At 42.6% G+C, this 24,985-nt stretch overlaps 5 protein-coding genes across 7 annotated transcripts; 3 read left to right on the top strand and 2 right to left on the bottom strand.

Annotated features, from left to right (window-relative positions):
- Positions 1 to 37: 37 nt before the first annotated feature.
- On the bottom strand, positions 38 to 5,340 carry ssuh2.1 (ssu-2 homolog, tandem duplicate 1). Of its 2 annotated transcripts, none has more exons than XM_037448489.2 (12): positions 5,220 to 5,340; positions 3,474 to 3,569; positions 2,882 to 2,966; positions 2,662 to 2,791; positions 2,488 to 2,548; positions 2,082 to 2,206; positions 1,927 to 1,989; positions 1,349 to 1,428; positions 1,109 to 1,201; positions 913 to 1,018; positions 710 to 817; positions 38 to 362 (listed from the first exon to the last, which is right to left on the bottom strand). In XM_037448489.2, the coding sequence occupies exons 1-12, from the start codon at positions 5,239 to 5,241 to the stop codon at positions 228 to 230; spliced, it is 1,104 nt and encodes a 367-aa protein (XP_037304386.1). In that variant the 5' UTR covers positions 5,242 to 5,340; the 3' UTR covers positions 38 to 227. The 2 variants fall into 2 exon arrangements, with proteins under 2 accessions (XP_037304386.1, XP_037304387.1); XM_037448490.2 differs by having other exon boundaries at positions 2,882 to 2,963.
- A 1,374-nt stretch (positions 5,341 to 6,714) lies between these two features.
- dynlrb1 (dynein, light chain, roadblock-type 1) lies at positions 6,715 to 8,562 on the top strand. 2 transcript variants are annotated; one of them, XM_037448374.2, is made up of 5 exons: positions 6,715 to 6,862; positions 7,122 to 7,197; positions 7,511 to 7,678; positions 8,085 to 8,161; positions 8,248 to 8,562. In XM_037448374.2, exons 1-4 carry the CDS (start codon positions 6,860 to 6,862, stop codon positions 8,126 to 8,128), a joined length of 291 nt encoding a protein of 96 aa, XP_037304271.1. In that variant the 5' UTR covers positions 6,715 to 6,859; the 3' UTR covers positions 8,129 to 8,161; positions 8,248 to 8,562. The 2 variants fall into 2 exon arrangements, with proteins under 2 accessions (XP_037304271.1, XP_037304270.1); XM_037448373.2 differs by having other exon boundaries at positions 8,085 to 8,562.
- A 655-nt stretch (positions 8,563 to 9,217) lies between these two features.
- On the top strand, positions 9,218 to 12,640 carry map1lc3a (microtubule-associated protein 1 light chain 3 alpha). The gene is made up of 4 exons (XM_037489797.2): positions 9,218 to 9,409; positions 11,164 to 11,219; positions 11,427 to 11,533; positions 12,098 to 12,640. The coding sequence occupies exons 1-4, from the start codon at positions 9,370 to 9,372 to the stop codon at positions 12,258 to 12,260; spliced, it is 366 nt and encodes a 121-aa protein (XP_037345694.1). The 5' UTR covers positions 9,218 to 9,369; the 3' UTR covers positions 12,261 to 12,640.
- eif6 (eukaryotic translation initiation factor 6) lies at positions 12,619 to 17,080 on the bottom strand. The gene is made up of 7 exons (XM_037489795.2): positions 16,957 to 17,080; positions 16,318 to 16,463; positions 15,792 to 15,877; positions 15,184 to 15,359; positions 14,837 to 15,013; positions 14,460 to 14,644; positions 12,619 to 14,169 (listed from the first exon to the last, which is right to left on the bottom strand). Exons 2-7 carry the CDS (start codon positions 16,422 to 16,424, stop codon positions 14,160 to 14,162), a joined length of 741 nt encoding a protein of 246 aa, XP_037345692.1. The 5' UTR covers positions 16,425 to 16,463; positions 16,957 to 17,080; the 3' UTR covers positions 12,619 to 14,159.
- A 2,259-nt stretch (positions 17,081 to 19,339) lies between these two features.
- LOC119229452 (nuclear factor 7, brain-like) lies at positions 19,340 to 24,058 on the top strand. The gene is made up of 2 exons (XM_037489794.2): positions 19,340 to 19,506; positions 19,579 to 24,058. Exon 2 carries the CDS (start codon positions 19,596 to 19,598, stop codon positions 20,982 to 20,984), a length of 1,389 nt encoding a protein of 462 aa, XP_037345691.2. The 5' UTR covers positions 19,340 to 19,506; positions 19,579 to 19,595; the 3' UTR covers positions 20,985 to 24,058.
- The last annotated feature ends 927 nt before the right edge of the window (positions 24,059 to 24,985 follow it).

Here is a 24,985-nt window from a genome sequence, read left to right as displayed (position 1 = left end):
ATGCAGCGGTTCAAACCGTTAAACAGAAAAATACAAAAAAGGTGTGCGTTATAAAAGATGATGATTATCACGGATGGATTCTCATCTGGAGACCTGAGCTGACCGAAGTAGAAACATTGATTTAATAATAAAATATATAAAGTCTCTTGGTTTGTGTGTAAATGCTTCTTTGGCTGGGTTTAGAGAACTTTCCGGTGAAACATCCAACATCAACAGGTGGGTGGTTCCTATAGAATAGAGCAGGCGGAGGGATACTTGGAGACGAACACTTGGTTCTCCACCCCGAAGACGAAGAAGCCGGACTCCTTCCCGTTGTAGGTGTAGAGCGCGTGGGTCAGAGGCACAAGCTCGATGGTCTGACGCTGCGGGGCAGACAGCAGGTAAGCATCGGCGTTAGCATCGGCGATAGCATCGTTTTAGGATTACATCTCATCTGAGTTAGAGGTTTAACATCACTTTTTGTCTTCTTGTGGGTGTTTTTGTCTCTTTGAAGTATTTTTTTGTTTGTGTTCTAACGGCTTTGTACTGTAGTTCTCTTTTAATAAACTGTAGTCTATTTAAGTGTTTTTTGCTTTACGTTGAAGCTTTTTGGTGTCTCCTTCGGAGACATGTTTCAGACATTTTTAAAGCCGCTCAGTCGAGGCAGAGAAAGACTTGTGGGCTTCCTTTCATTGAATGTGCGTCTCGGCCCTTCTCAGCGAGCTCGTACCTGCTGCAGGATCCGGCTGGTGGAGCTGAAGCGATTGAGGTGTTCGTTAATCAGCTTCCTGGAGACATCGCAGATCTCCTGATCAGGGAAACCTTGGATCGGGTAAACCTGGGAGCACGCGGTGCATCAGTGAGGGTCACATCGCCACATCATCACCTCATCATTCATTATTAAAGCAAAAGAAGGCTTTTAGTCTTTTTTACCAGAACGCTCTCGTCCACAAAGAAAGGGTCTCCGGTCACCTTCTCAAACTTCTTGTCGGGGAAGTCTGGCTGGCGGTCCGGGATGTAGTCGCTAATGTCGTTCTTCCTGCAGGCGAGCACACACACACAGGCACACACACAGGCACACAATCATACTAATAACTTTGAGACAAAGGACCTCTGACCTCTGACCTACCAGGTGATGGTGAGCAGGATGAAGTGCAGCAGGTTCTTGCTGCCGTGGCAGACGGAGCAGGTGTTGTGTCCGTGGCCCCGACAGAAGGTGCACCTGAAGAGGGAGGGGTGGGGGGGGGGGGCAGGAAGGGTATTATGTGTGAAGGATTTGTGCAAATAAGTTAAAAGACGAGCAGAGCTGTTGTGGCCGAGATAAAGTATAAATTATGAAATAGAGCAGGAATCACAGGACGAGGCCCACCTCTTGCGCCCTCGGCCTCCGCAGGAAGTGCATCTCTTGTTCCTGGAGCGCCCGTTGCCATGGCAAAACGGGCAGCGCTTCTGTAACACCAGAGGAGACCATCAAAAAGCTATACATACATAGATCTATGTAGATATAGATCTATGTAGATATATACAGATGGAAACGCGTAACAAGCTTCTGGTCATAACGGGACCTTTTATTAAATCACTATATATATATTTATATATATATATCATACCTCATAGAAAACATTTTTGGTATATTCTCTTGGCTATTAAATCAAAGTGTGTAATTGGATTCATGTGATTGTGTTTCTTTTGATGTTTTTTCAAAGAAAATGTTGAATTGTCTAGAGTCTAGCAACGACTCGCTCTTTATTTATGGAAAATGTTTTTTTCTTCTTTCTTCTGCACTGTAAAACGACAACAACGTCAGTGGGGCTTATTTTCATCCGTCTTTCACACAAAACCAAATATTCATCAATAGAGGAATGAGGACCGCGTTTCATAGATCTCTTTAGATGTATGCGGAGAAGTCTCCACCTCCTCCATCCACTGGAGCTGAGGACATCTCACCTGGCCTCTACCGTGGCAGTGTCCACAGCGAGTCCTTCCACAGCCGTGGCACTTGTGACACAGCTAATAAAAACACACACACAAACACACAAATGTACTAACTAATCACTTTGAGAAAAAGGACATGAAAAAGGATCAGTGAGGGAAGTCCGCACCTTCACGAAGGACGAGTGGGGCACGGGGACCTTCTCCACCCGGTCGGTGTACCTCTGGGGCGGGGACACCACGACGTCCCACGGAGGAGGACTCACCCCGAACTGAGGACCATCCACCGCCTGTCCTGTTGGAGGACAGAGAATGAACAAGTCAACCAGCAGGAAGAGCCTCACAGCCTCACGCCTCCCCAACAAAGGTCCTGGGACCTCGAGGGGAGATGGATGGTTCTCTTGGAATGTTCACACTCGGAGGAGAAGAAAGCCTGCGGAGCATCAAAGGAGGTTTGTGTATGTACTAAAATACAACTCTACAACACCAGTCAGACCCCCAGTCATACCTCCAGTTAGACCTCCAGTTAGACCTCCATATACACCTCCAATCAGACCTCCAGACAAACTTTTTTACCATTATAGGGTTCAAACTGCCAGGCGCTGGTCCTGGTCTCGGTGTAGGTCTCCAGTCTATACTGAAGGGGGACAATTAGAGACACAGGCTGGAAGTGAGGACTCCCCACAGTACACCTTTGTGTTCCACAATGTGTTAGATGCTCCACCTCAGGTGGTTGAGATGTTCTCCTACCCGGTACACCGTAATGGGCTTCAGCTCTTTGAAGACCAGGTTCCTGGCAGGTTTGGAGCTGAACCTCCATTTGGACTCCACAAATCTGAGCAAGGCGTCCCGGGCCACGTCCTCCGACACTGTGGGGACCCTGGAGGACACGCACGCAGACACACGTTTGTGTATCTTTTTGCCAGAGACAACGCACACAGGGATCTCGTGGACTCAAGGAATTTGTTACCTGACGTTGGGCACCAAGGTGTTCCTGTTGAGTTCGGGCTGGGGGGTGTAGGCCGGAGGGGGTGGACACAACGGGTTGTCCCCTTCTGGGGGGGGGGGGGGCACAGTGACACAGACACGAGAGATGAAGGTTGATGAAGCTCCTAAGATTAACTTTCAGAGGGGTGGTTCTGGTTCACACAGAGGTTTAGAACTGCGTAGTAGCGGTGACCAAACGGAACAACAGCGCTGCACGACGTCAGCACGATTTTTATATCCAGTCGATATAAAAAGGCAACGAGCCTCTCGTCTGTCAGAAGGAGGGAAGCGTCACAGCTATCCCACACATTCTTGGTCATTACCTGACTCGATGGCTTGCACTGATTGGAGTCAGCCTGCGCTGCTTTGGAATGAAATTAAATGTGTCTGTTAGTAAGCAACGATCTGCAATTAGCACTACCAACCTTTCCGTTAGCTCCCGCGGACGACCACGCATGCATGCATCTTTTTTTCCCCAATGGCAAGAGATCAACCGGCACTGCCTTGGTGATCGACTTGGTCTAACGCATGCAAGACTAAAGTCAGACTGATTGACATAAGAGGACCAGACTCACCGCCTCCTTTGTTGCCATGGTACCCATGTACGTCGTCCAGCCAGCCAGCGGGTGGTGCTGAAGGTCCCTCCTCTGGTATGTTGGGGTCAAAGGCCCCTGAAAAGGTGAAGTGAAGAAGAAGTAGTTTTTATTGGATATGTTCCCGTCCACATGTATATGTTTCATATTTTATTCGGCCTATGAGAATTTACAAACTGATGCGACGGTGAGAACCGACAAAGCCGATAAAGGACGAAGCCTCTCGAACTCCTTGGATTGACGACTGGCCTCTGACCTGAAGTTCTAACACATCGTTTTGTCTTGTTTCCTTCGACATGCACCACCTTCTCAGGTAATAAAAAGTCATGTCATAACGATGGAGAACGTTCGTTCCGCAGAGAAATGGAGGAGGTGTCACAAAGTCCTCACGTCAGTAGATGTATCAGAAAGGTCCTTCAGAGTCTCCATTGGTGAGCCTCATCTATGAACCTCTGGATGTGTGCTTCATGGAGCCTCAAATGAAGTTTAACATCTGGATGTGAGCTTCACAGAGCCTCATCGTGATGTTTAACATCTGGATATGACCTTCATAGAGCCCCATAATGATGTTTAACAGATGTGAGCTTCATAGAGCCTTATCGTGAGGTTTAATATCTGGATGTGAGCTTCATAGAGCCTTATCGTGAGGTTTAACATCTGTATGTGAGCTTCATAGAGCCTTATCGTGAGGTTTAACCTTTGAAACCAGCAGACGCTCACATGGTTACGGGATTCCTTACAAACCAAACTACTTTACCACAATAAAAATCAATAAAACACTACAGGAATACATGCATCATATAATTACCGTATATATTTCACTGCTGTCCAAACTTTAAATTCTCAACCTGCATCAGATAAATTAAAGAGTACAATGTCGTTCTAAACAATCAATGAGTACTACGTGAATACACACAATAGAACCCTGATTGAAACCCTTCTGTGCGTCATGCTCCTCGTTAGCGTGTTTTCTTCCGGTTAAAGTACACACCTTTAGTGTTTTAGTGTACAACAATACCTCCGGCTGGGGGATAAAAATACCAGCGAGGAGGTGTTTCCCTCATGAGATCTGGGCTGAGATGGACAGACTGTGGGAACAGGGAACGAGGGAAGCAGGGAGGGGGTGGAGGCTTGTTAAGAGAGGGTTTAAAAGGGGGGAGACCAAAGCCCACAGCGCCAAGACCGGACAATGCATCCAAAATAGTCCTGCAGAACTCCAGAGTGAACACAACTCAACATCCACAGTGAACTACAGGTACAAATACACACATAAATACAGCATATTGGCATTTCTTTATAGTTACAGTGCACAGATCTTTATTGAGGTCTTCACAGATTTATAAAAACAAATCTCATTCAGTCATATTTGATACTTAGATGTAAGTTCAGGAAAGAAAAATCATGAATAAAATATGAAACAAAAATGAGTGTTCTTGAAGTAATTGGATAATAATAACGGATATTAATAATTGCGGTAAATATATCTAAAATACTATTTTTAAGACAATAATGACCATCACTATTTTTAAGGATGCATAACACTCAAGTTTCCAAACAAGGTTTTCTGACCTGAAGCGTCATATTTACTTCAGACACCTTTCACACCCCCTCCGCCCCCCACCCAAACTTCGGAGGGCGAAACAGTTATATAGTAAAAGAGTGAATAGTAAAAAAGTAAACTAAAGTTAACTACTAAAGTAAGTAAAAGGGTAAAGGCGTGGTTCTCACCGAGGTCTTCGTCCTGGTTCATGTCTACGCTGCTTTTAGGGAATGAAGCTCAGTCACGTGGAACTCATCGAGAGGCAGCTACTGCTTCCGGTTGGGGTTCCAAATTAAAAGCCTGAAGTGAAGGTTCACAATCAAAAGACCCGGTTTCGACTTTGACGTTGTTGATTTTACCCTGCAATGATTTAATAATTATTGTTAGAAAGCGTGAGAATATTGTGCATTCCCTTAATATTTAACAATGTATTATGATAAACCCCCTAACTATAGGTTAACTCAAACAAGAATAGAATGTCATAAAGAATGACATCATATGCAATAAATATAGCAAAAACAGATCACAATTAATAGTCACTGTTTTCATTGTTGGACAAAAAGATCGTATTTTTATTAAATTATTATTAAAATGTAATCCAATAAAAAATATATATGTATATTTGTTTTCATTTAAAACCGGAACAACAAGTACAGTGGATAGGCTACAGATATAGTGGGTAGAAGTGCTAACTAGTAGTTATAGTGGGTAGATGTGCTAACTAGTGCAGGTATAGTGGGTAGAAGTGCTAACTAGTAGTTATAGTGGGTAGATGTGCTAACTAGTGCAGGTATAGTGGGTAGAAGTGCTAACTAGTAGTTATAGTGGGTAGATGTGCTAACTAGTGCAGGTATAGTGGGTAGAAGTGCTAACTAGTCGATGTATAGTGGATACAGGTGCTAATTAATCCAGGTATAGTGGGTTGTCTAGCTAGCAATCTGAAATATAAAAATATATTGTTATCTCATTACACCTGAGACTAAGACATGAATGGATGAATGTTTGTAGGCGGATAATTATTTTTTCTCAAAGTGACATTTGTAGCAATACAACTTGAATATTGACTATATTTGCCTGGAGTTAAATTCCAGACGCGTTTCGCTCCTCTTTGACTCTGAAGGTGGCATCTCTAGACTTCCGGTCAAGTCTCGTTTATATCTGACATGAGAGAAACTGGCCGCGCCCACATTGTTTACATTCTTAGCCTTGAAGAAAAAAAGTAATTAAAAAAAAGGAACATAAATGTGCCGAAAGGCATTTGGGATTTTGGCTGAAAAGGAAATGAAATCTTCATATGCAGTAAATGTTTATTATTAAATAGTCAATTGATTATCACCAGATAATTACATGTTATTTCACTTCTGGGTTGTCACAAAGTACATTTATTCAGATAAAAATGATAATAGATGATTATAAAAGAATAATTGACAGCTATTTTGTAAAACTGTTAAATGAAAATTGTGACGTTTTTCTTCATTGAGCACTTTTAGTCAGACAATACATTCCTGATTATACTAGATTTCTTTTACTTGTAACTTTTTATTGTAATAAGTTTTACAATATGGTATGATTACTTCTTCTTCTTCAGTACATCTAAATACTTTATCCACCCCTGGTTGTACCACCCAATTGATTCTGTAGTTCAAAAACTGTGATTTGTAAACGAGTAGATCGCAGTGTGTACCACTTTTTACGGTGGACCGCAAACGCAGCGTTGCGTGACCTGACCCGGAAGTTTACGTCAGTTGTTTTCTCCCAGCAACCAAACTGTGCCGTTAGCTGTTGTTCTGCGGGGCGCGGAGACTAATCTCTGACACGGATCATTAAAATGGTAAGATGGGCTGGCAGCCTAAACATTTATTCCATTAAAAAGGTCATATTTTCGTTGTGACTGAATATATTGTGGGATCTTAATCAATTGCTAACTGCGGCTAGCTTATTCATGCTAACCGGGCGTTGTCGGTGTAGCTCGGTTTAGCTATTAGCTGATTATTTTCCTGTGTTCATTTGGCAGCAATTAGTGTCGTGGTCACCGAGGGGTTTCATTCGCTTTTGTTGCCTTGTTAAATTATATTAAATCGTCTTACCAGGCCGAAGTAGAAGAAACTCTGAAGAGGATCCAGAGTCAGAACGGAGTTCAGGGTGTCATCATCATCAATTCAGAAGGTGAGAGGATGAGGGAGTAACGTCATTTATTCTTTTAGTGTATGTTCACCTGTCAACCACAACACGACCTAATTGATTGATGATTATTACCTGGCCACAACACCACCACTAATTTATGTTAGTTCACGAGTCACAACACCTATTTATGGTTATGAACCAGCCAGCATCAATAATCACAAATTATCTTTATTCTACCATTCATTTCTTGGCTTGTCTCTCTTTTTGCCTTTTTTTCCCATCATGACTATGATCAATGACTCTTCCGTTGATTTGAGGCTACATTCCTGATCTAAATGAACCCGTTCCCCATCAGGAATCCCCATCAAGACGACTCTGGACAACGCCAGCACGGTACAGTACGCCGGCCTGATCCACCAGCTGGTGATGAAGGCCAGGAGCACCGTGCGGGGCATCGACCCCCAGAACGACCTCACCTTCCTCCGCATCCGCTCCAAGAAGAATGAGATCATGATCGCTCCAGGTGAGACACACCTCCCTCTGCAGGGCACCTGGAGGGCCGAGCCATCGGCCCCAAAAGCCACTGCTCACAAATCTGGGATAAAATGCAACAAAAACAATGTGCCTCAACAAGCACCGGCGACCTTTGACCCTTTCAGTGTCCATGCGTGCATTGGTTCTTTATAGGGTATCTGATTCTTAGAAGTTCTGCCTTTGTTTGCATATATTTTTGTGCAGCGCTGAGAGGAGAAGGATGTTTTTAGAGATAAACACTACAGAGGCTGTTACAGTAGATTTCACTGATTCTGTTTAATGATCTGAAGAAAAAGTAAAACTGCTTTCCTGTTGTTCTACTTAGATCCGAACTGTTTCCATTTGAGTCGTATCCGCTCCTCTGAGTCTAACCCTGGTGTCTTTGGTGCTCACAGATAAGGACTATTTCCTGATCGTCATCCAGAACCCGTCGGACTGAGAGAGGAGGAGCCGCCGACTCGTCTCTCGCTCTGTCTGTCTTTCTTCTTTTTATTTTAAACGATTCTAACATTCTAAATCAAAGCGGACGTTGACCAGAAGCTCCTCCCACTCCACCAGGAAGTAACGGCAGGAGGCGGATCGGATCTCCACGTTTTACCATTCCAGTCGAGCCTCGTCCTCCCCATCGCTGTGTTTATGGCAGAGATATTAGAGCACGTAAATAATCCTACACATCTCAACACTGAGAGAACAAGCCAGAGCTCATCGAGGAGTCCGAGGAGGATCTTCACTTCTAATTAATGGAAAACATGAGATTGTTATTTATTGTTTAATTGGCTGGAGGAGTTCAGTACTTACACCACAAACACTTCTCTGCTCGGCCACGTCAAGTTTCCGATGGTTATTTTTAAGAAATAAAAAACTCTAAATGTTCTGTGTGGTTTTGTACGTTATTTAGATCATGTTGATGTTTTGCCACATTTTTATGTGGACGACCAATCGGTGTTGGACTCACATGAAGTCACTCAGACTCAAAACCATGAGAAGAGATAAATGCATGACAAGGAGACTTAAAACGAATCAATTTAGAACACGTCTACAATGACTCAAAATGTCTAAAAAGAAACTGAATTCTCGCTGTTCAGAATTAGATGCAGAACTACAAAGACAAAGCAGCAATCTGACCACAACAATACGGTGTGATTCTCAAATCTTCTGCTTATGACGATGACAACACATAAATCATTATTACACCAGATCTATATGCTCTGCATGAATATATATTGGTACATTGTGTTTGTCATTACTCTCATTGTAGGAGTTTGACTGTGTTACATTTCACCATGTGGGAACTTCTGAGACATTATAATTTAAGTAATACATTATGAATTTTGGACTAATAAACACAAAACGTCTTGAGAAATATAATTCATGCATTTTATTCATCCATATTCAGGTTTGTTTACAATTACTGATACAATTATGACCAGGGTTATTGTTGCTTTACGTTATTAAAGTTTCAGTTGTAACGTAAACAAGTAATGTGTGAACGGTCCCTTTAAATCCGCCGATGACGTCACCGCCTCAGTGTACTTGCTTTGTTTGTCCGGAGCAGATTCTCAGACTGAGCCCGCAGACACTCGACCTAAACGCCCGCCAGCTCCTCCGTCACCGGGTGGCGTTGTGAGCGGTTACACCGCCCGTTGATTAGTTTATTACTGTGTAATAACCGCGACAAAGATGCCGTCCGACAGACCCTTCAAACAAAGGAGGACATTCGGTAAGAAAAGCACTCGAGGGCGAGAAGAGAGGCTACGCTAGTTAGCCGGCCCGCTAGCTCCCTCTGTGTATATGTAGACTGTGTGCAGTCCGTTGTGCGGTGTTTACGTGTGTGTCCGTGACGAGGGCGTCATGGCTCGGGTTGTTAACAACATTTGGACGGAAGCTCCAGGGGGCCATGTTTAGACAATATTTTATTTTGCTAACGTTAAATTAACACGTTAAATCGGGCTTGACGACGTTGTCCTGCAGTCCGTTTGATGCTATTGTCTGGAAGCCATCCGGGTCACTGTCACGTTAGCTTGACCGGCCTCGAAGCCTCGAAGCCAGCCTTCTGCCAGCTAGCCGAGCTACCTAGCTGCACCTATGCTAGCAGTAAACATTCATGTGTTTACTTAAGAAGGAAAACAACATGTGGTCACATGTTGACCAAGTACACACGTGTTCAGTGATTTATGTTGTAACCTGAACACCCCCCCCCCCGCGTCTCCCCGTCCATTGCATAAGAACTGAGGGATAAGAAGCAGTGACACAGTGTTGAATAGGTCGTTCTAACCTTTTCATTAAGACCTCAAGTGTCAAGACACCACAGATAAAATTATAATATAATTTCTCTGTACTAAATCTTCGCACTATTGTAAAGTTTGTTCACTTAATAATGGTCCTTACCATGAACTGTGCTTTTTAATGTTTCTTACTCGTATTTCTTGAGTTAAGTTTAATAAAATTTAAAAAGCCTGCCGTAGAAAAATATTGATCAGGAAGGTAACTAACTACCCGATAATCTACAGCAGCATGTTTGTATCTCTAGTGTTTGTCTTCTGTGTCACTGTGGTGTCACATAACAAGAAACAAAGATGTTGCGTCATGCACCTGCAGTGTTGAGTTTTGTTTTTTAGGAAATGAGTATTTGTCTCAAATACTCAGGTGTAACACAAGCTTCGAGGACGCCTGACGAGAGTCCTCAACAACTTCTCTCTACACAAGACGAGATTAAAACCAAGAAGATTAACTAAAATGAGCTCATGTCATCTGTGATTGCTTTTAAATTGTTTTTCATCCCTGAATCTCTTGATGAATATTCCAGCACTCAGCAGAGGAAATCCAACGTCCCTCGATCTGAAACAAAGGCCCCATTCACACTTTGAACCCTGCAACGAATTTATAAAAGGAGAAAAGGCTGAACTGCATCTTTTCTTACAGAGAGTGTCTGTTGTGAAACCAGTGAGGTGGAGAAGATGTATTAGTTCTGAGACACAGGGTGTAGTTATTAGACCGCAGGAGTCTTCATCTCGGCAAGTCTCAGGGTTCCTTACAGAGATTCCTGTCTCCCTGCCACTCAATCCACATGTGACCGGCCCGTCTAAACGGTCACTTCCTCTGGAGTTTGTGACACAAACCGAAGCCGGGGGCCTGAAAGTCATGAATGAATCATCAGGGAGACGGAACACGGGACTTATTGTTTATCTATGAGGCCTCGCTTGATTTTATTTGGGCTAAAATTAAGAGAAAACATCACATTGAACTAAACTTACAAACTCTGTGCGGCGGTGCCTGTATATATTTTTATCATATTTGATAAAAGGGCCGCAAATAGAGACGTTATTCTTCTTAATTCTCTCAAGACAAGGAGCTGTTTGTTTCATCTGCGTAAGAATACATTTCTGGTTTTGCATCGGCGAGGGAATCTGAGCTTTGTATCCAAAAAGTTTCTACAAATCGGTTGAGATGAATTCTGTCTTTTGTTCCCTACAGCTGACCGTTGCAAAGAGGTCCAGCAGATCCGGGATCAGCACCCTAACAAGATACCGGTAAGCTGACTCCAGCATGCCACGCCTCAGTGATCATTATTAAGATTTGGTGTGTTATTCTGTGTGTGTGTACTGCACAAAGGATGCTATCTTGCATGAGATAGTCTGGCACTCATGTTTGTACAGGTAGCACAAGCGTAATTCGTCCGGTAGGATGTCACTTCCTGTCGACAACAGAGTGACTCACAGGAAGCTGTGTTGCTGCAGGTGATCATCGAGAGATACAAGGGAGAGAAGCAGCTGCCCGTTTTGGACAAGACCAAGTTCCTGGTACCCGACCACGTCAACATGAGCGAGCTGGTGAAGATCATCAGGTAAACAAACAAAAAAAACAGACAGGACCTTCGAGGGGAGCCGTGCGCGTGTGTGTGCGTCTGTGTGTGTGAGAAGCCGTAACGTCTGTGATGTACAAAGTCAATTTGACATGACACTAACAAACTGTAGCACTAACAAATTATAGCACTTAAATTGCACTTATCTTACTTATACTGTATTACATGTTGTAAAATGGCTTATTTAACGAAAATATGCACTTATTGTAAGTCACTTTGGAAAAAGCGTCAGCTAAATGACGTGTAATGTAATGACTTGGAAAGATGAGACTGAGAGGAAGAGGTGAGAGAAGATGATGTGTGACTGCATTGATTCTGACATCGTCAAAAGGTGCTGCTTTCAAGTCTGTTGACTTCAGTGAAGTGTCCTCCTTTTTATCAACAAAGTATCAAATGTATAAATATGCTTTTATTCCAGATTCTGTTTGGCTCACGTAGCTCCTCTTCCTCACCTCGTAGCTCCTAAATGATTATCAATATTTACGCTGGAACAACGCGTGTGCTCTAACCTCTCCCCCCTCCCTCCCTCCCCTCCCCTCCCTACAGGCGCCGGCTGCAGCTTAACCCCACGCAGGCCTTCTTCCTGCTGGTCAACCAGCACAGCATGGTGTCTGTGTCCACGGCTATCTCCGAGATCTACGAGCAGGAGAGGGACGAGGACGGCTTCCTCTACATGGTGTACGCCTCGCAGGAGACCTTCGGCTGCTAGGGAGAAAGCGAGTGTGTGAGAGAGAGAGGTGGACACCCTGTTGGTCAGATTACAATCCCCCCCCCCACTGCCTCTCTCTCGCCATAGTTTAGTGCCCTCTTCTTATTGGTCAGTAGAACACTAGCAACTAAAACCCAGAGGACGTCTCTCCTCGTCCTCGCCGTTAACCAGAATCGTACCCGCAAGTGTTTCCGGTTATAAATTTCCTCTCGTCTATGTGATCCCGCGCAAGACTTTTATTTTGAAAATGTCGAATGAAACCAGCGAATGTGCGTGCGTGTGTCTGTGGACGAGCTAAACTTGAGACCATGTGAGAGTCCAGAGGGGGACTAGAAGGCAATGAGGTCACTGATTCAGATTGTTGCTTCTTTTTTTTTTTTTTAACTCACTTTTTCTTTTAAATTCTTTAGTTTAGATCACGTAGTTTGAGTCATTCATGTACACGTCATCTGAAAAACCGACTGTTAAACTAATTTTACATGTGCAATATCCTTAAGTTTCTTAAAGGCCAGGCGGTGGTTTCTGCAGAGCGGTCGGTTAATAACTACATCTCTTCTTCACGGCTTCCTGCGTGTTGCTACGGTGGCCCAGAGCGGACAAACCACACAAAAAACCTCAGGAGCTTTTGTGTGACTTTTAGCTGCTCACAGGCCACTTTAGTTCCATTAGCTTCACAAATATCTTTAACATAGAGAACGAGTTCAGTTTAAGATGTCCCAGGGGACTCCTCTAGTCACGCTGCCCCTTTAAGAGAAACATTAAGAGTCAAAAGCAAATCAGAATGTGACAGGCTCATAAAAACATCACAGTGAACTCTGGCTGTGCAGGACAAGTCAGCAGAGGTTTTATTATTTTGGTAGTTTTCACCGTAGCACAGACCAACATCAGAAGTGAAAACAATGTATTAAATGTTTAGAATGAACAAGCTTCTTTTGCACACAAGTTGATAAATACGAGTGGCATAGGTTCTTTTTAGGAGTTACTGTAACTACAAAACAATGATTCTTTTGTATCCATGTGTCGGACACTTTAAAGACAGAAGGTTGAGTGTACTACAAACCTGCATGTTTTTATTATAAATGTTAATTGATTTCATGCCATAGAAAAAAATTGTATTGTTTGTTTTAAGTCATTTTAGAAGTTTACCCGACAAACCAAACAATATAAAATATATCTGCATATAATCAAGCTATTTAGAGGGGTGTGTGTACATAAATGAATATAGATGCATTTCTGCAACATTCAAAGCATTTGCCAATAAATGAAAAAAGTTGCCTTTAAACTGTCTTTGAAGTTTTTTTTAATTTTATTAGATGGCATCCTCTACTCACCAGCAGGTGAAACTTAAGACCAGTGAAATGTTGTATGCAAAATACTTGCAGGTCATAGTCCTAAAGGCTGAATCATAAGTTGAAGGTACAATGTACTTCTTGTGACGTATGCTGGGCAGAGAACCAAAGAGACTCACAAGAACACAGATAAAAACCAGGTGCTTTATTTTACAAACTTTTTTTTTTTTTTTTTAAGTTCATCCAACCTGCTGGTGTATGTTCACTGACAGGCCACTCCACCTGTGGGTTAGTGACGTCTCTTCCTCTAAGATTGGCCGGCGCCTCCCAACTGATCTGGAGTTAAATTCTTTATATGTCAGAAACAGCCAGTGATGCAGTTTGAAAATCATGCTTCTTTAAGTTCCTGTTTAGCGTGAAAGCATCCAGACGACTGACGGAGGCACAGAAATAAACTGTATTCTTACCACTTCTCTCCTAACTGAAGAAAATGTATTTCTACCCATCTGGTTTAAACCAAACGCTACAAATAAAAAAAAGACAAAACGATGGGGGGGCGCAGTCTGGAGGGGAACGTGATCCGCAGCTGAGCTCCGTCGAAAGTGTTGGTTCAAGCCATGCTGATGGGAGACAGAAGACATGGGTCACGTCACAGAAAAGCCTACTGTAGCGTCTACAGGAGGTGACCATACAAGGAGTGAGGAGCATGTTAGGAGACCTGTATACCAGATGACATCTATAGATATATACATGTATGTCACTTTAGTAGAAATCAAAACAAGTTAAATTAATCTGTAAACAATGAGCAGATGGTAGTGTGTGTGATGGACGAGTGTCAAAGAGACAGTCTGTCTCCACATCTGTTGGGCGTCACGATCCCCTCAGTGAAAAAGAAAGTTCCCCTTCTCACCTGTCGATCAGAGAGTCCCTCATGCTGGTGGCGATGGCGGAGGGCTGCGCCGAGTCGCCGAGCCTGAACACGCTCTCGATGACAGACAGCTCCGTGCTGGTGGTGTCCAGACCGCAGAAGGCGCACCAGTCGTTGACCACCATCCCCCCCGCGATGACTTCGCTTCCCCGGTTCACCGTGCCGGCCTGGGCAAGTGAGCAGTTGGGTCACCTCATTAACAAGCACCGCAGGTATAGACACTTCCTCTTGTACCACTACTGTTACAATATCTATAATAAAAAATATCTTTCACTATATAAAATATATTGCTGTATTTGAGCTAGATCCTTGATAATAAGGGGGTGTGTCTTTGGGGATCAGTGGTGGACGTCACTCACCACCAGGGGGACCTGCAGCAGAGACGACAGCTCGTCCTGGTCCTCTATGGACGTCTTGGGGTGGACGAGGCCGCCCTGGTTGCTGAATGCGCAGTAAGAGCCGACGAGGACCTGCTCCGCCACCGTCTGACGGAACACCTCCACCTTCATGGTGTCTGCCAGGATCTCCTCTGTCTCCTGGACACGAGGAGTAGAAGTAGAATGTCAACCAGAACCCTTTTAGTTCTGATGAGGTTGTAGAGAATAGTGCGACAGAGGCTCCCCTGGAGATAAGCCCCTCCCCCTCAAATATAACATTTTATATTATATAAAAATTTCCAAAATGCAGCGACCCCACGGTGTCTCACCCGGTCGAGGTCGGGGTGGACAAGCGCCACGTAGTCGTTGCAGGCGATCACGTTGCCGAGGGCGGAGAGCCTCTCCTCCACCCGCTGGATCCTCACGGCGTCCGGCAGGCAGTTCTTGATGTGCTGCAGCTCCTGGTCGGTGGTGTTGTTTGGCACCATGAGGCCGTGGCGGTTACCTGAGGTAGGAAAAGAAAAGGGGAGGGGTCAAATATAACTTTGCTTTCCATTTTTTAAGTAATGACGTTTAAATTACCTAAAGCAAATAACTTTGCTATTAGTTTTAAACAAAAATATCCAGATGTGTGGCCATCCTCCATGTAGGGCAGCGTTCTTATGATTTTCTTTGTAAACAATGCCAACATTTTGGAATGGTTTCATCCACCACCCTCACCCCATCAGTAGAATCTACAGGGAAGCAAAAATGGTACTAAACCTTAGGTTTGAAAAATGTGTTTATCTGCACAAGTGAGCCAAGCGAATCGATCTCTGACACCACTAATATATTTATAGTAGGGGTCTCTACTCCATCTCAGTTTGGGGCTCACTAGCCTGAAAACATTGTAGAGGATTGTCTGTGCGTGTGTGTGTGTGTGTGTATGTATACTCACCCACACACATCCTCCCGATGATGCGACAGCCAGCAATGGAAGCATGGACCACGGGGATGGTTTCTGAAAGCTCCCCCTCGAACACACTGCGGCCACACAAAGTATCTTTTATTAACGACTTCAGTGCAGTGTGTTAAGTCGGTGAGTGAGTATATATAATTATATATATATATATATATATATATATATATATCTATATGTTGTCCAGTCTATTCATATGAAGGTAATTTCATACCATGATAACGTTACATATAATGGATGTAGGATGTTTTTCAACTCTTTCATTAAGAAACTTTTACCCATTAACTCGGCACACAATTTCTCAAACTACAAATATAAATAACATCTTCTAACCTCTCTCCACACACTAAAAACATGGGAACACCACTCAGACGTTTAGATTAGTGACTTTAAAAAGCACGTGTCGATCTTTGATGACGTCAGCCCAAGAGGCTCGAGTTCAGGTCGCCGCCGTGAAGCCATTCTAGCCCAAATGCTAACGTCACACAACACACGCGCTGCTCACCTGTAGAAGTTCTCCGAGCCCCCCACGGCCACGAGGCAGTAGGTGTTGGTCAATTTGGCGAAGCAGCCGATCTCGTTGTTTTTCTCAAACGACGCTCTGACGGCCATGATGACGTAGAAGGGGGTGGAAGGGTTTAGCTTCTGGTCCTGGAACGACACATGTTTTAAATGAACACAGATGCACATTTGTTTACCACACGAGCTGCTGATGGTCACGTCATGTTTGTTAAATGTTTCTTAAATAATAATACACGAGTGAACTACCGTTAAGTTAACGTTAACTGTGACATTTGGGCCAGACGACCAATGCTAGCTGGTTAGCTTTTTGAAGTTTTTGGCGTTTAGCAGCCAGCGAGGAGAACATGTCACATATTTTATAAACACATTGCTTTGTTAAAGGTTAAGAGCCTCTTGTTATGATGTCATGTATGTAAATGTAGATTAAACTATAAAAGTTGCGTGTTTAGCAGCTATGACAGTCCGGTGGGAGTAACGGTGCTAGCCAGTTAGCTAGCTAGCTTTCAGAGCCTATACTTCAGCTGCCAGAGAGCAAAAACACATTATTATGAACACGAAACTTTATTAACACATCGAGATGTGTGTTTCTAAAATGCTTCGAAGTTCCTGAAGATACGATTACCTGAGAACAAGCAGTGTCCTCTCAACATGCGTGGTGATTCCCTTCTTCACCCACACGTGTCTGCTTCCGCTTTAACGTGGTGACGTAAGACGTAGAAAGGAGGTATAATAAATAATAAAATAACCCCGTTACAGTAAGAAAATGAGTTATTAAAACAACCCGGGTACGGTGCCCATACTTTTGAAAAAATAAAAATAGTTTTTCTCTGTAGCATCATGTTTTTTATTTTGTGTAACTTTACACTTCTGTTCCTCCACCATCGCAGATCAACCTACCAAATATCATATACCCTTTAATAAATTATTGACAAAAACACTGACCTTTTGATTTTGTGATTCATGGCTCATAGTTGTAATAGTTATTTGTCATGCAATTTAAAGCGAGAGAGAAAAAACACCGAAATATTTTAATATATTCTATAAAAGCAGTGAAAAAAGCGGAATCTTATTTTACTTCAGTTTACTTTATTACTTGAACCAGATTATATATATATACTTTTTATTTACAGATATTGTTGGGCATTGGGGCTCATTTTTCCATTTATATTTAATTAATTATCTTTACTTTCTTTTTAAAGCCTCTTTCCTATTTCTACTGAAGTCGTTCCTTTAGGTTGTAAAACATACCATTCACCAAATATTCAAATATTGGTTTAATAGAAACTAAAAGAAGAATAACAGAGTATATTATACTGACTTTTTTTTGGGGGGGGGGGGGAGGGACATTTAAAAATAAGAGTGGTCGGCGGACCGTCTTTCCTCTTTCTCGTGTGAAATCTGCATGGCAACCGGGAGCTGAGGACGTCTCACTCCTCCTCGTTTGTTCTCGTCTTGCTTATTCTTTCTGTAACCAGCAGTGAAATGTCCCTCCTGAGCTACTGTAGGGGTGGGTAGACCCAACCCCCTTTTTGTTTCCTGGTATCCAATTACTGTCCTCCACCATATAAGCCACAATTATAAATGCCTGAAGTATAAGATATTAACACATTTTTAGAAGATGCATAATGTCAAAAACAAGTAAGTGGCCGTCCTGAGAACTAGTTATATAATGTCTACTTAGACAAGTAGTATGGCGGCAAATCGCTGTCAAAATCCGAGAGCGCAAATAAGGTTCGTTCGCGCGTAAATTAAACATACGTGAGTACAACTCCGCCTCGAGAGAGAAAAAGTCAGACTTGCGCGAGCGAAAGTCGGTCTCGCGCGAGATCTTGACCAAGATGAGATTTAGAATAGTTACAAGTAAAGTAACTCAGACACATGTAACTTTAAAATATTAACATCAGAAAAAAGCTTTGAAGTAGCAAGAGTGGAAATAAGATTAGTTCATGTTTCAGAATGATGACTTGAATCTAGAGATTGAGACCATAAACTCGTGTTTGCAATGTTTACTGGGGGAATAAATCAAGAGCGAAGTTGAGCCATTTTTTATAAACATCTATGGGACTACAGAAGTCGCCCCCTGGTGGTCACTACAGAGAATGCAGCTTTAACTCATGAAGCTTTGGCTTCAGTCTTCAGAATTGTACTTGGACACCTGGATGAGACAATTCTGCAATGGTGAAAATATATAATGGTTAATGTTGCTAAATATATTTAACCGGCTAAGTAACGTTTATATAGCTGCTAGATCGCGAGGCTGATAAAGAACAAACAAATTGAAAGTATTGAACACTACAGTGAAACCGGATCCGGCTCCTACCTGGAAACACGTTGCAGCTCTCCCGGTACATCGCGCGGAGGGATCTCTCCTCCCTTGTAAATGATCTCTGGAGTGGCCGCTCCGCGTCGGGATTTCTCGAGATACGGAGGAATCTCTTCTTCTCCCCCCCTTCTCTCTCTCCAATTCATTTATAGTCTGCAGGTGGAGCTCTTAATGTTATAGACACCGCGGCTCTTTTGTGTCACGAGATCTCAGAGGTGAAATGAAACAAAAAAACTACCATGTTCTTTTTGACATACATGAATAATACAGTAGTACAACAAAAACTTCTGATATGATTTATGGAATAAATCGGACAGGACCGGTTCCTTTGGGTCCGTCCTGTCAACATCTTTTAAATCAAGTTTATAAAACTGTGTCTCTGTGGCTTGAAGCATGAAGGAGTAGCAGCAGTTGGATCACATCACTTGTTGGCTCTTTCACTTGATATTCCATGTACTCGATTTGTTATATTGTTATTATTGTTGTTAAGTTATATTTTAACCTCTTCACTTATTTTAACCTGCATTCAAACTTTGAACACTACTGTAGCAGCCTGCTGAACCTGTCAGACTACATGTCCAACCTTGATGCTGTACTTTCAGGTGAGACACACCTCAGTGTAACATTTGAGAACCAACAACATTTCTCAGCGTTGTGACAAAGCTCCTTCCCTTTCCTGAATCACCAGAATCAGTTCCTCTGTAGTCGCTGAAGAGAGAGACGCAGACTGAAAACAGACGATCACATTCACCTTCAGAACCAACCAACTTTCTCCAATTGGTTCTACAGGAGAGAAAAGAGAGAATCTACCAGCGTCCTGCTTCAACCTACTGACACTCCACACCGAAGGTGAGTTTAAGTAGAAACAGTGAAGTAGAGGAGGGAGGGGAAACACGTCTGATGTACTTTCTGTGTCTTCAGCTTTACTCTGGGACCAAATGGCTTCGAGATTGGAGGAGGATCTCTGCTGTCCTGTCTGCCAGGATGTCTTCAAGGATCCTGTTGTTCTGTCATGTAGCCACAGCTTCTGTAAAGTCTGTCTGAAGAGCTGGTGGAGAGAGAAACAAGCTCGGGAATGTCCAGCTTGTAGGAGAAGATCTTCAAAGGAAGAACCATCTTTAAACCTGGTGTTAAAGAACCTGTGTGAGTCCTTCATAGTAGAGAGAGACCAGAGAGCCTCAGAGACTCTCTGCAGTCTGCACTCTGAGAAGCTCAAACTCTTCTGTCTGGACCATCTGGAGCCGGTGTGTCTCGTCTGCAGAGATTCAGAGAAACACACCGACCACAGATTCAGACCCATCAATGAAGCTGCTGAACAACACAAGCAGAACCTTCAGGAACCTCTGGAGGCCTTAAAGGAGAAGTTAAAGGTCCTTGAACAAGTTAAAGTGGAGTCTGATCAAACTGCAGAACACATGAAGGTCCAGGCCCGAGACACAGAGAGGCTGATTCAGGATCAGTTCAAGAAGCTTCACCAGTTTCTAGAGGAGGAAGAGGAGGCCAGGATCTCGGCTCTGAGGGAGGAAGAGGAGCAGAAGACTGAGATGATGGAGGAGAAGATGGAGGCTCTGAGCAGAGAGATAGCAGCTCTTTCAGACACCATCAGAGCCACAGAGGAGCAGCTGAGAGCTGAAGATGTCTCCTTCCTGAACCACTACAAGGCTGCAGTGGAAAGAGTCCAGCAGCGCCCCCTGCTGGAGGACCACCAGCTGCCATCAGGAGCTCTGATAGACCAGGCCAAACACCTGGGCAACCTGACCTTCAACATCTGGAACAAGATGAAGGAGATGGTCTCCTACACTCCTGTGGTTCTGGACCCAAACACTGCTTATCGAAACCTCATCCTGTCTGAAGATCTGACCAGTGTGAGAGGAGGAGAGCGACAGAAGCTTCCTGATAATTTAAAGAGGTTTGATAAATACAGCTCTGTTCTGGGCTCTGAGGGATTTAACTCAGGGACTCACAGCTGGGATGTTGAAGTAGGATACAGTAGAAGCTGGTATGTAGGTGTGTCAGCAGAGTCTGCCCAGAGGAAGGGAAACTTACAGTCTGGATTATTTGGAATAGGGTTCTTTGACAGAAAATACTCAGCACGGTTACTATCAGGTCCAGCCACTTTTCTCAAAGTGCAGAAGAAGCTTCAGAGGATCAGAGTGCATCTGGACTGGAACGGAGGGAAGCTGTGTTTCTCTGATGCTGATACTAACACACACATACACACCATCACACACACCTTCACTGAGAGGATGTTTCCATACATTTACACAGTAGATGAACTGAAGATCTCACCACTGAAGGTCTGTGTGACTTTGGACCAGAGCAGATAGAGATGAAGATCACAAATGGTTTTATGATGTTGTCTTTTTAACCTTTCGAGCTGCTCCTGTCTTGTTTATTAACCAGGGGAATGATGATCTTACTTATTCATTCATTTTGATGTTTTACAAATGTTTTTGAAAATATTATTTTTGTTTCTATTTTTAAACATCTTCATTTTGATGACACTTTTGTTGAAAGCAGCTTACATGGATACAATAATCTTATATATTAATCTTCATCAACAGCTTCAAAAGCTACGTTCATTCATATCAAAGAGTGTGTTTTCTATGTTTAACTCAGGTTGGATTCAGTCTTTTTTTCATCTTTATTGTGTTATTTTAAGTTTAAGTACATGTTTTATTATATGGAATAAAAGAAAACTGCATGTGGTCAATCACTTTTCTGATCAAACAAATTGTTAGAAACAATGAGGCGTATTTTGTTAATAACTAGTGGGAAAATAAATATCATCAATGGAAGTATTAAAAATCACTAAATAAATAAAACCAGCAATGTTGTGGTGTTTCGATCTGTTGCTGCAGGAAAGAGAAAAACAGAATGACTACGGAACAATGACCATGAAGTGTTCAAATCATCCTCTAAAACCAGTACAAACAAAGGTACACAACCAAGTTTTCACTTTTATTGACTTTTCATCGTTAACAGAACATGGTGTTATTGGAATATAATTTGCGTGGCACAGTAAAACCAAACAAAAGAGGAAAAAAATCCATTTTAAATGATCAAACTTTGTCTCATTAGAAACAAAACGTGTACACGGAATAATCCTAAACGTAAACATGCCTATCCAATATAAGCATTGTCATAATAATGGTAATTATGTGTAAAGGATGATGACTAACTGTTAAATAAGAGAGAAATGAAAACGTTTCCAAAGCTTGGTGTTTATTTACATGAGCTGATATCAGCAATCCGCCTGCAGAGGAAAGCGCTCAGTTAAAAAACTAAAGAGTGCATCAACCTGCGTGTTAAGAAGTAAACAAACATCAGATTCTTTTCAATTTTATAATCAACCCATTTAGTCAAAAAACCCAAAGCAAACAAAAGTAATAAGGTATTTACAGAAAACCTTCATAAGAACACTAAGTGAACAAATGTATCTCTCTTAAAGCTATATCTGTTAAACCCTCCCTAGAAGTGGTAGTAGTAGTAGAAGTAGTTGTGATATTATCCAAATAATACCAATACATCTTGTTACTCCAGAAAGTCTGCCTACCTTTGATATGTTTTTATTCACCAACGTTTATAACATACATATTTTCTTAAGAAAAGAGAAACTCTAGAAACTAAAGGCAACAACGGGCAAGTTAAAAGAAGACTGGGACACATGAAGCCACACTGCGGACTCAGAGATGAAGACGTCAACTTTTATCTGAAACTTGAGATCTTATGAAACCGTCTTCACACGTGAGCTCTGCCTTGAGCCCAATCATTAGTTTGGGATTTGGTTTTACAAAGCAACTGTAGTCTAGAATACCCTTTAAAAGAAGGCTGAAGTAATTTGAATAGTTTGGTTAATTCAACCAAACTAAATGGTGTAATAAAGGTTGGATCAGGAGTGAATGAGTTTGTTCTCAGGCTCCAAAAATACACACAAGCAGTTCGGCTAATTCTATGCAGGATGGTGATGGACTGAAGGTGCTGAATTTACCTCATTCAGAGTGTGACCTTTGACCTCTGAGCCGTGGCGACATGTGATCACTGAGTCTACCTTTAAAGGCAACGCACTGTTGTCCAAACCCGCCCCCCAAGTGACAATGAGCCTCCGACCGCAGCTCCCTGGGGCTTCTTTTTTAGGCGCGCTTTTATTTTCTTTATTCCGGAAACAGAAGGTCCTCCGTTAATCTCCTGAGTGGACGGAGAAAGACGAGGATCGGTTCCGGCGTCCGGTTGGACGCAGAGACGAATCCGAGTGGCAGTTTGTCCCCGGGTCCGCTGCACGATGACCATAAAGGAGGCAGATCTCCGGAGGACCAGAACCGTTGGATGAACAAGTTTCAATTGGGACGAGCGGAGGATGAACATCTGAAGTACAGGTGTTTATGTGTGTTCCATAAGTAGCACGAATAAGCGACGACAAATCACCACAGTATGTTCTCTTCAAGGGCCCCTTTGTCCTTTTTCACAAACAGACATCTGCTGAGATACACTCTACCGCTGTAAACTGCTATTCTATTCTGTAAATCTCAGTAAATAAATACACAGTTTTCCCCCCAGACGGGTGGAGGAGGGTGGTGTCTGTGCACACAATAGAATTTAAACGTGTCAGAAACACCCTCCTTTTGTTAAAAGTATCTACTGCAACAGCCTTTAATAAAAAAAACACACTGTAACCTGATGAAGATGACGCGAGATCAAGAGTCATTCAGGAGCTTAAACATTTCCAATAAACAAATAAAAAAAACAAAAAATCAAGCAACCAACCGGAGAGTCGCCGGCTTTAAAGGCCCCAGAAAGCTGGAGCTTCTCTCCCTCAACGTCTACCGCTGGAGTGCCGCGGAGCAAGGCACTTAATCCCTGGGATGGTGAGTGGAGATGATGGAGGTCTAAAGACCCCGATGGTCACACTGGAGTTATTAATGATCCGTGTGTTGTCTTCAGCACCGTGCGGGAGCAACCAGTGAGACGTCTCAGCTCCGAGGGACGTTTCCACCTCCAGGAGGCTCGCAGTAGTTCAGATGTTTCATCTTCCTTCAAAGGTTTCTTTCCGAAATGGAAATTACACATTTAAAATACTGGCTTAAAACGATCCAATTGTGAACACATACTGAATATTTATGTTGAAAATGTGACTATTTTATTAAATCCGTTGCCTCGAGCCTCTCAAATGGGATTATTTGCTGCCACTTTATTTTGTCTGATCATAAATGAAATATCTTTGGACTGTTTGCAGAAAAAAAGGGTTTTGACGCCATGCTATTCTTTTGAATTATCAATAATTATTATCATGAAAGTAATGATTACATGAATAAAAAAACTAAAAAAGTTCTGTGTATTTTCTTTCTCAAGCTGAGAAAAAAAGGTTTTTATGTTCTAGACATTCATCTTTCCTCCCAGCAGCCCGGTCCAGAAGGTAAAAGAAGACGGACGTTCCATCGTCCGTCCTGAGGACCAAACGTTTGTCACTGAACAACAGATCTGTGGTCACCTCACGCAGGAGCAGCAAGAACACATTCGATCCCTGCGGGTCGGAGACCTCGTGAGCAAAGGGAGGATCTGGACCGCCACGATTCATCCTGGTTCTACTGAAAGAGACTCAACAGTCCACAAGAACTGTCGTGTCCAAGGGTCTCCAGGTCTCTGCCCTCTGAGAAGAGTTCAGAACCAAAGATGTCCAAATCTCTGTGGACAAGCTCTTAAAACACAATAAAAACACATATTTAATCCTGATGAAATCAATGTGCATCTACAAAGAGGAGAATAAAGACTCAGCTCAGGAGCCGTATTCATTCAACTTCTCCAAAATATCCTAAAGACTCAATCCTGGATTCTGCAGAAGTGTTGGAGTGACATTTAAGAGATGCATGTTCAGAACCGGATACAGACTGGTACTGAGGGCAGAACGAGAGAAATGTCTTTTTGGAGTTAGAGTTGCAGTAATATTAGAGAACAAAGGGAAACATTTTGAGGAAAAAAGTCTAAACTTGACTGAAGATGAAATTTCATCAGAAAAAAAACTCAAGGATGAATGAAAAATGTTGAGAGTAAAGTTGAGGTACCAGAATGAAGACATCATTATATAGAATAAACTCTTGAGATAAATTAAACATTGGCGTTGGAGTAAATTCTGAAAATTCAACTTAATTTTAGACATTCTTCTTTATTCTTTAAATGCACAAGGTATAAAGAAATCATTTACGCTCTTATGCCTGGTCCTAATACTTCCATAGCAGGAAGAGACAATACATGAAGAACTATAATAAGATCTATAATATTTTTCATTATTAAAAAAAGAAGATGTTTGTAGACAGATGAAATGCAATAATTT

This window comes from Pungitius pungitius, chromosome 8, assembly GCF_949316345.1.
Source record: "Pungitius pungitius chromosome 8, fPunPun2.1, whole genome shotgun sequence".
Classification (NCBI taxonomy): Eukaryota; Metazoa; Chordata; class Actinopteri; order Perciformes; family Gasterosteidae; genus Pungitius; species Pungitius pungitius.
The sequence above is the reverse complement of the archived record's forward strand: the minus strand, read 5'-3'. Positions and strand labels throughout refer to the sequence as shown.

What these genes read in the sequence shown, in the direction of transcription:
- ssuh2.1 (XM_037448489.2), bottom strand. Translation starts at nt 5,241, where the DNA reads ATGAACCAGGACGAAGACCTCG. An exon ending in GGAGGCCGAGGGCGCAAGAG is followed by an intron (nt 1,202 to 1,348) that starts GTGGGCCTCGTC and finishes CTCCCTCTTCAG; the next exon opens with GTGCACCTTCTGTCGGGGCC. An exon ending in TTGTGGACGAGAGCGTTCTG is followed by an intron (nt 818 to 912) that starts GTAAAAAAGACT and finishes GCGTGCTCCCAG; the next exon opens with GTTTACCCGATCCAAGGTTT.
- dynlrb1 (XM_037448374.2), top strand. An exon ending in CATCATCATCAATTCAGAAG is followed by an intron (nt 7,198 to 7,510) that starts GTGAGAGGATGA and finishes GTTCCCCATCAG; the next exon opens with GAATCCCCATCAAGACGACT. An exon ending in TGAGATCATGATCGCTCCAG is followed by an intron (nt 7,679 to 8,084) that starts GTGAGACACACC and finishes TGGTGCTCACAG; the next exon opens with ATAAGGACTATTTCCTGATC.
- map1lc3a (XM_037489797.2), top strand. Translation starts at nt 9,370, where the DNA reads ATGCCGTCCGACAGACCCTTCAAACAAAGGAGGACATTCG. An exon ending in CAAACAAAGGAGGACATTCG is followed by an intron (nt 9,410 to 11,163) that starts GTAAGAAAAGCA and finishes TGTTCCCTACAG; the next exon opens with CTGACCGTTGCAAAGAGGTC. An exon ending in AGCACCCTAACAAGATACCG is followed by an intron (nt 11,220 to 11,426) that starts GTAAGCTGACTC and finishes GTGTTGCTGCAG; the next exon opens with GTGATCATCGAGAGATACAA.
- eif6 (XM_037489795.2), bottom strand. Translation starts at nt 16,424, where the DNA reads ATGGCCGTCAGAGCGTCGTTTGAGAAAAACAACGAGATCGGCTGCTTC. An exon ending in CATCGGGAGGATGTGTGTGG is followed by an intron (nt 15,360 to 15,791) that starts GTGAGTATACAT and finishes TTCCTACCTCAG; the next exon opens with GTAACCGCCACGGCCTCATG. An exon ending in TCCACCCCGACCTCGACCGG is followed by an intron (nt 15,014 to 15,183) that starts GTGAGACACCGT and finishes CCTCGTGTCCAG; the next exon opens with GAGACAGAGGAGATCCTGGC.
- LOC119229452 (XM_037489794.2), top strand. Translation starts at nt 19,596, where the DNA reads ATGGCTTCGAGATTGGAGGAGGATCTCTGCTGTCCTGTCTGCCAGGAT.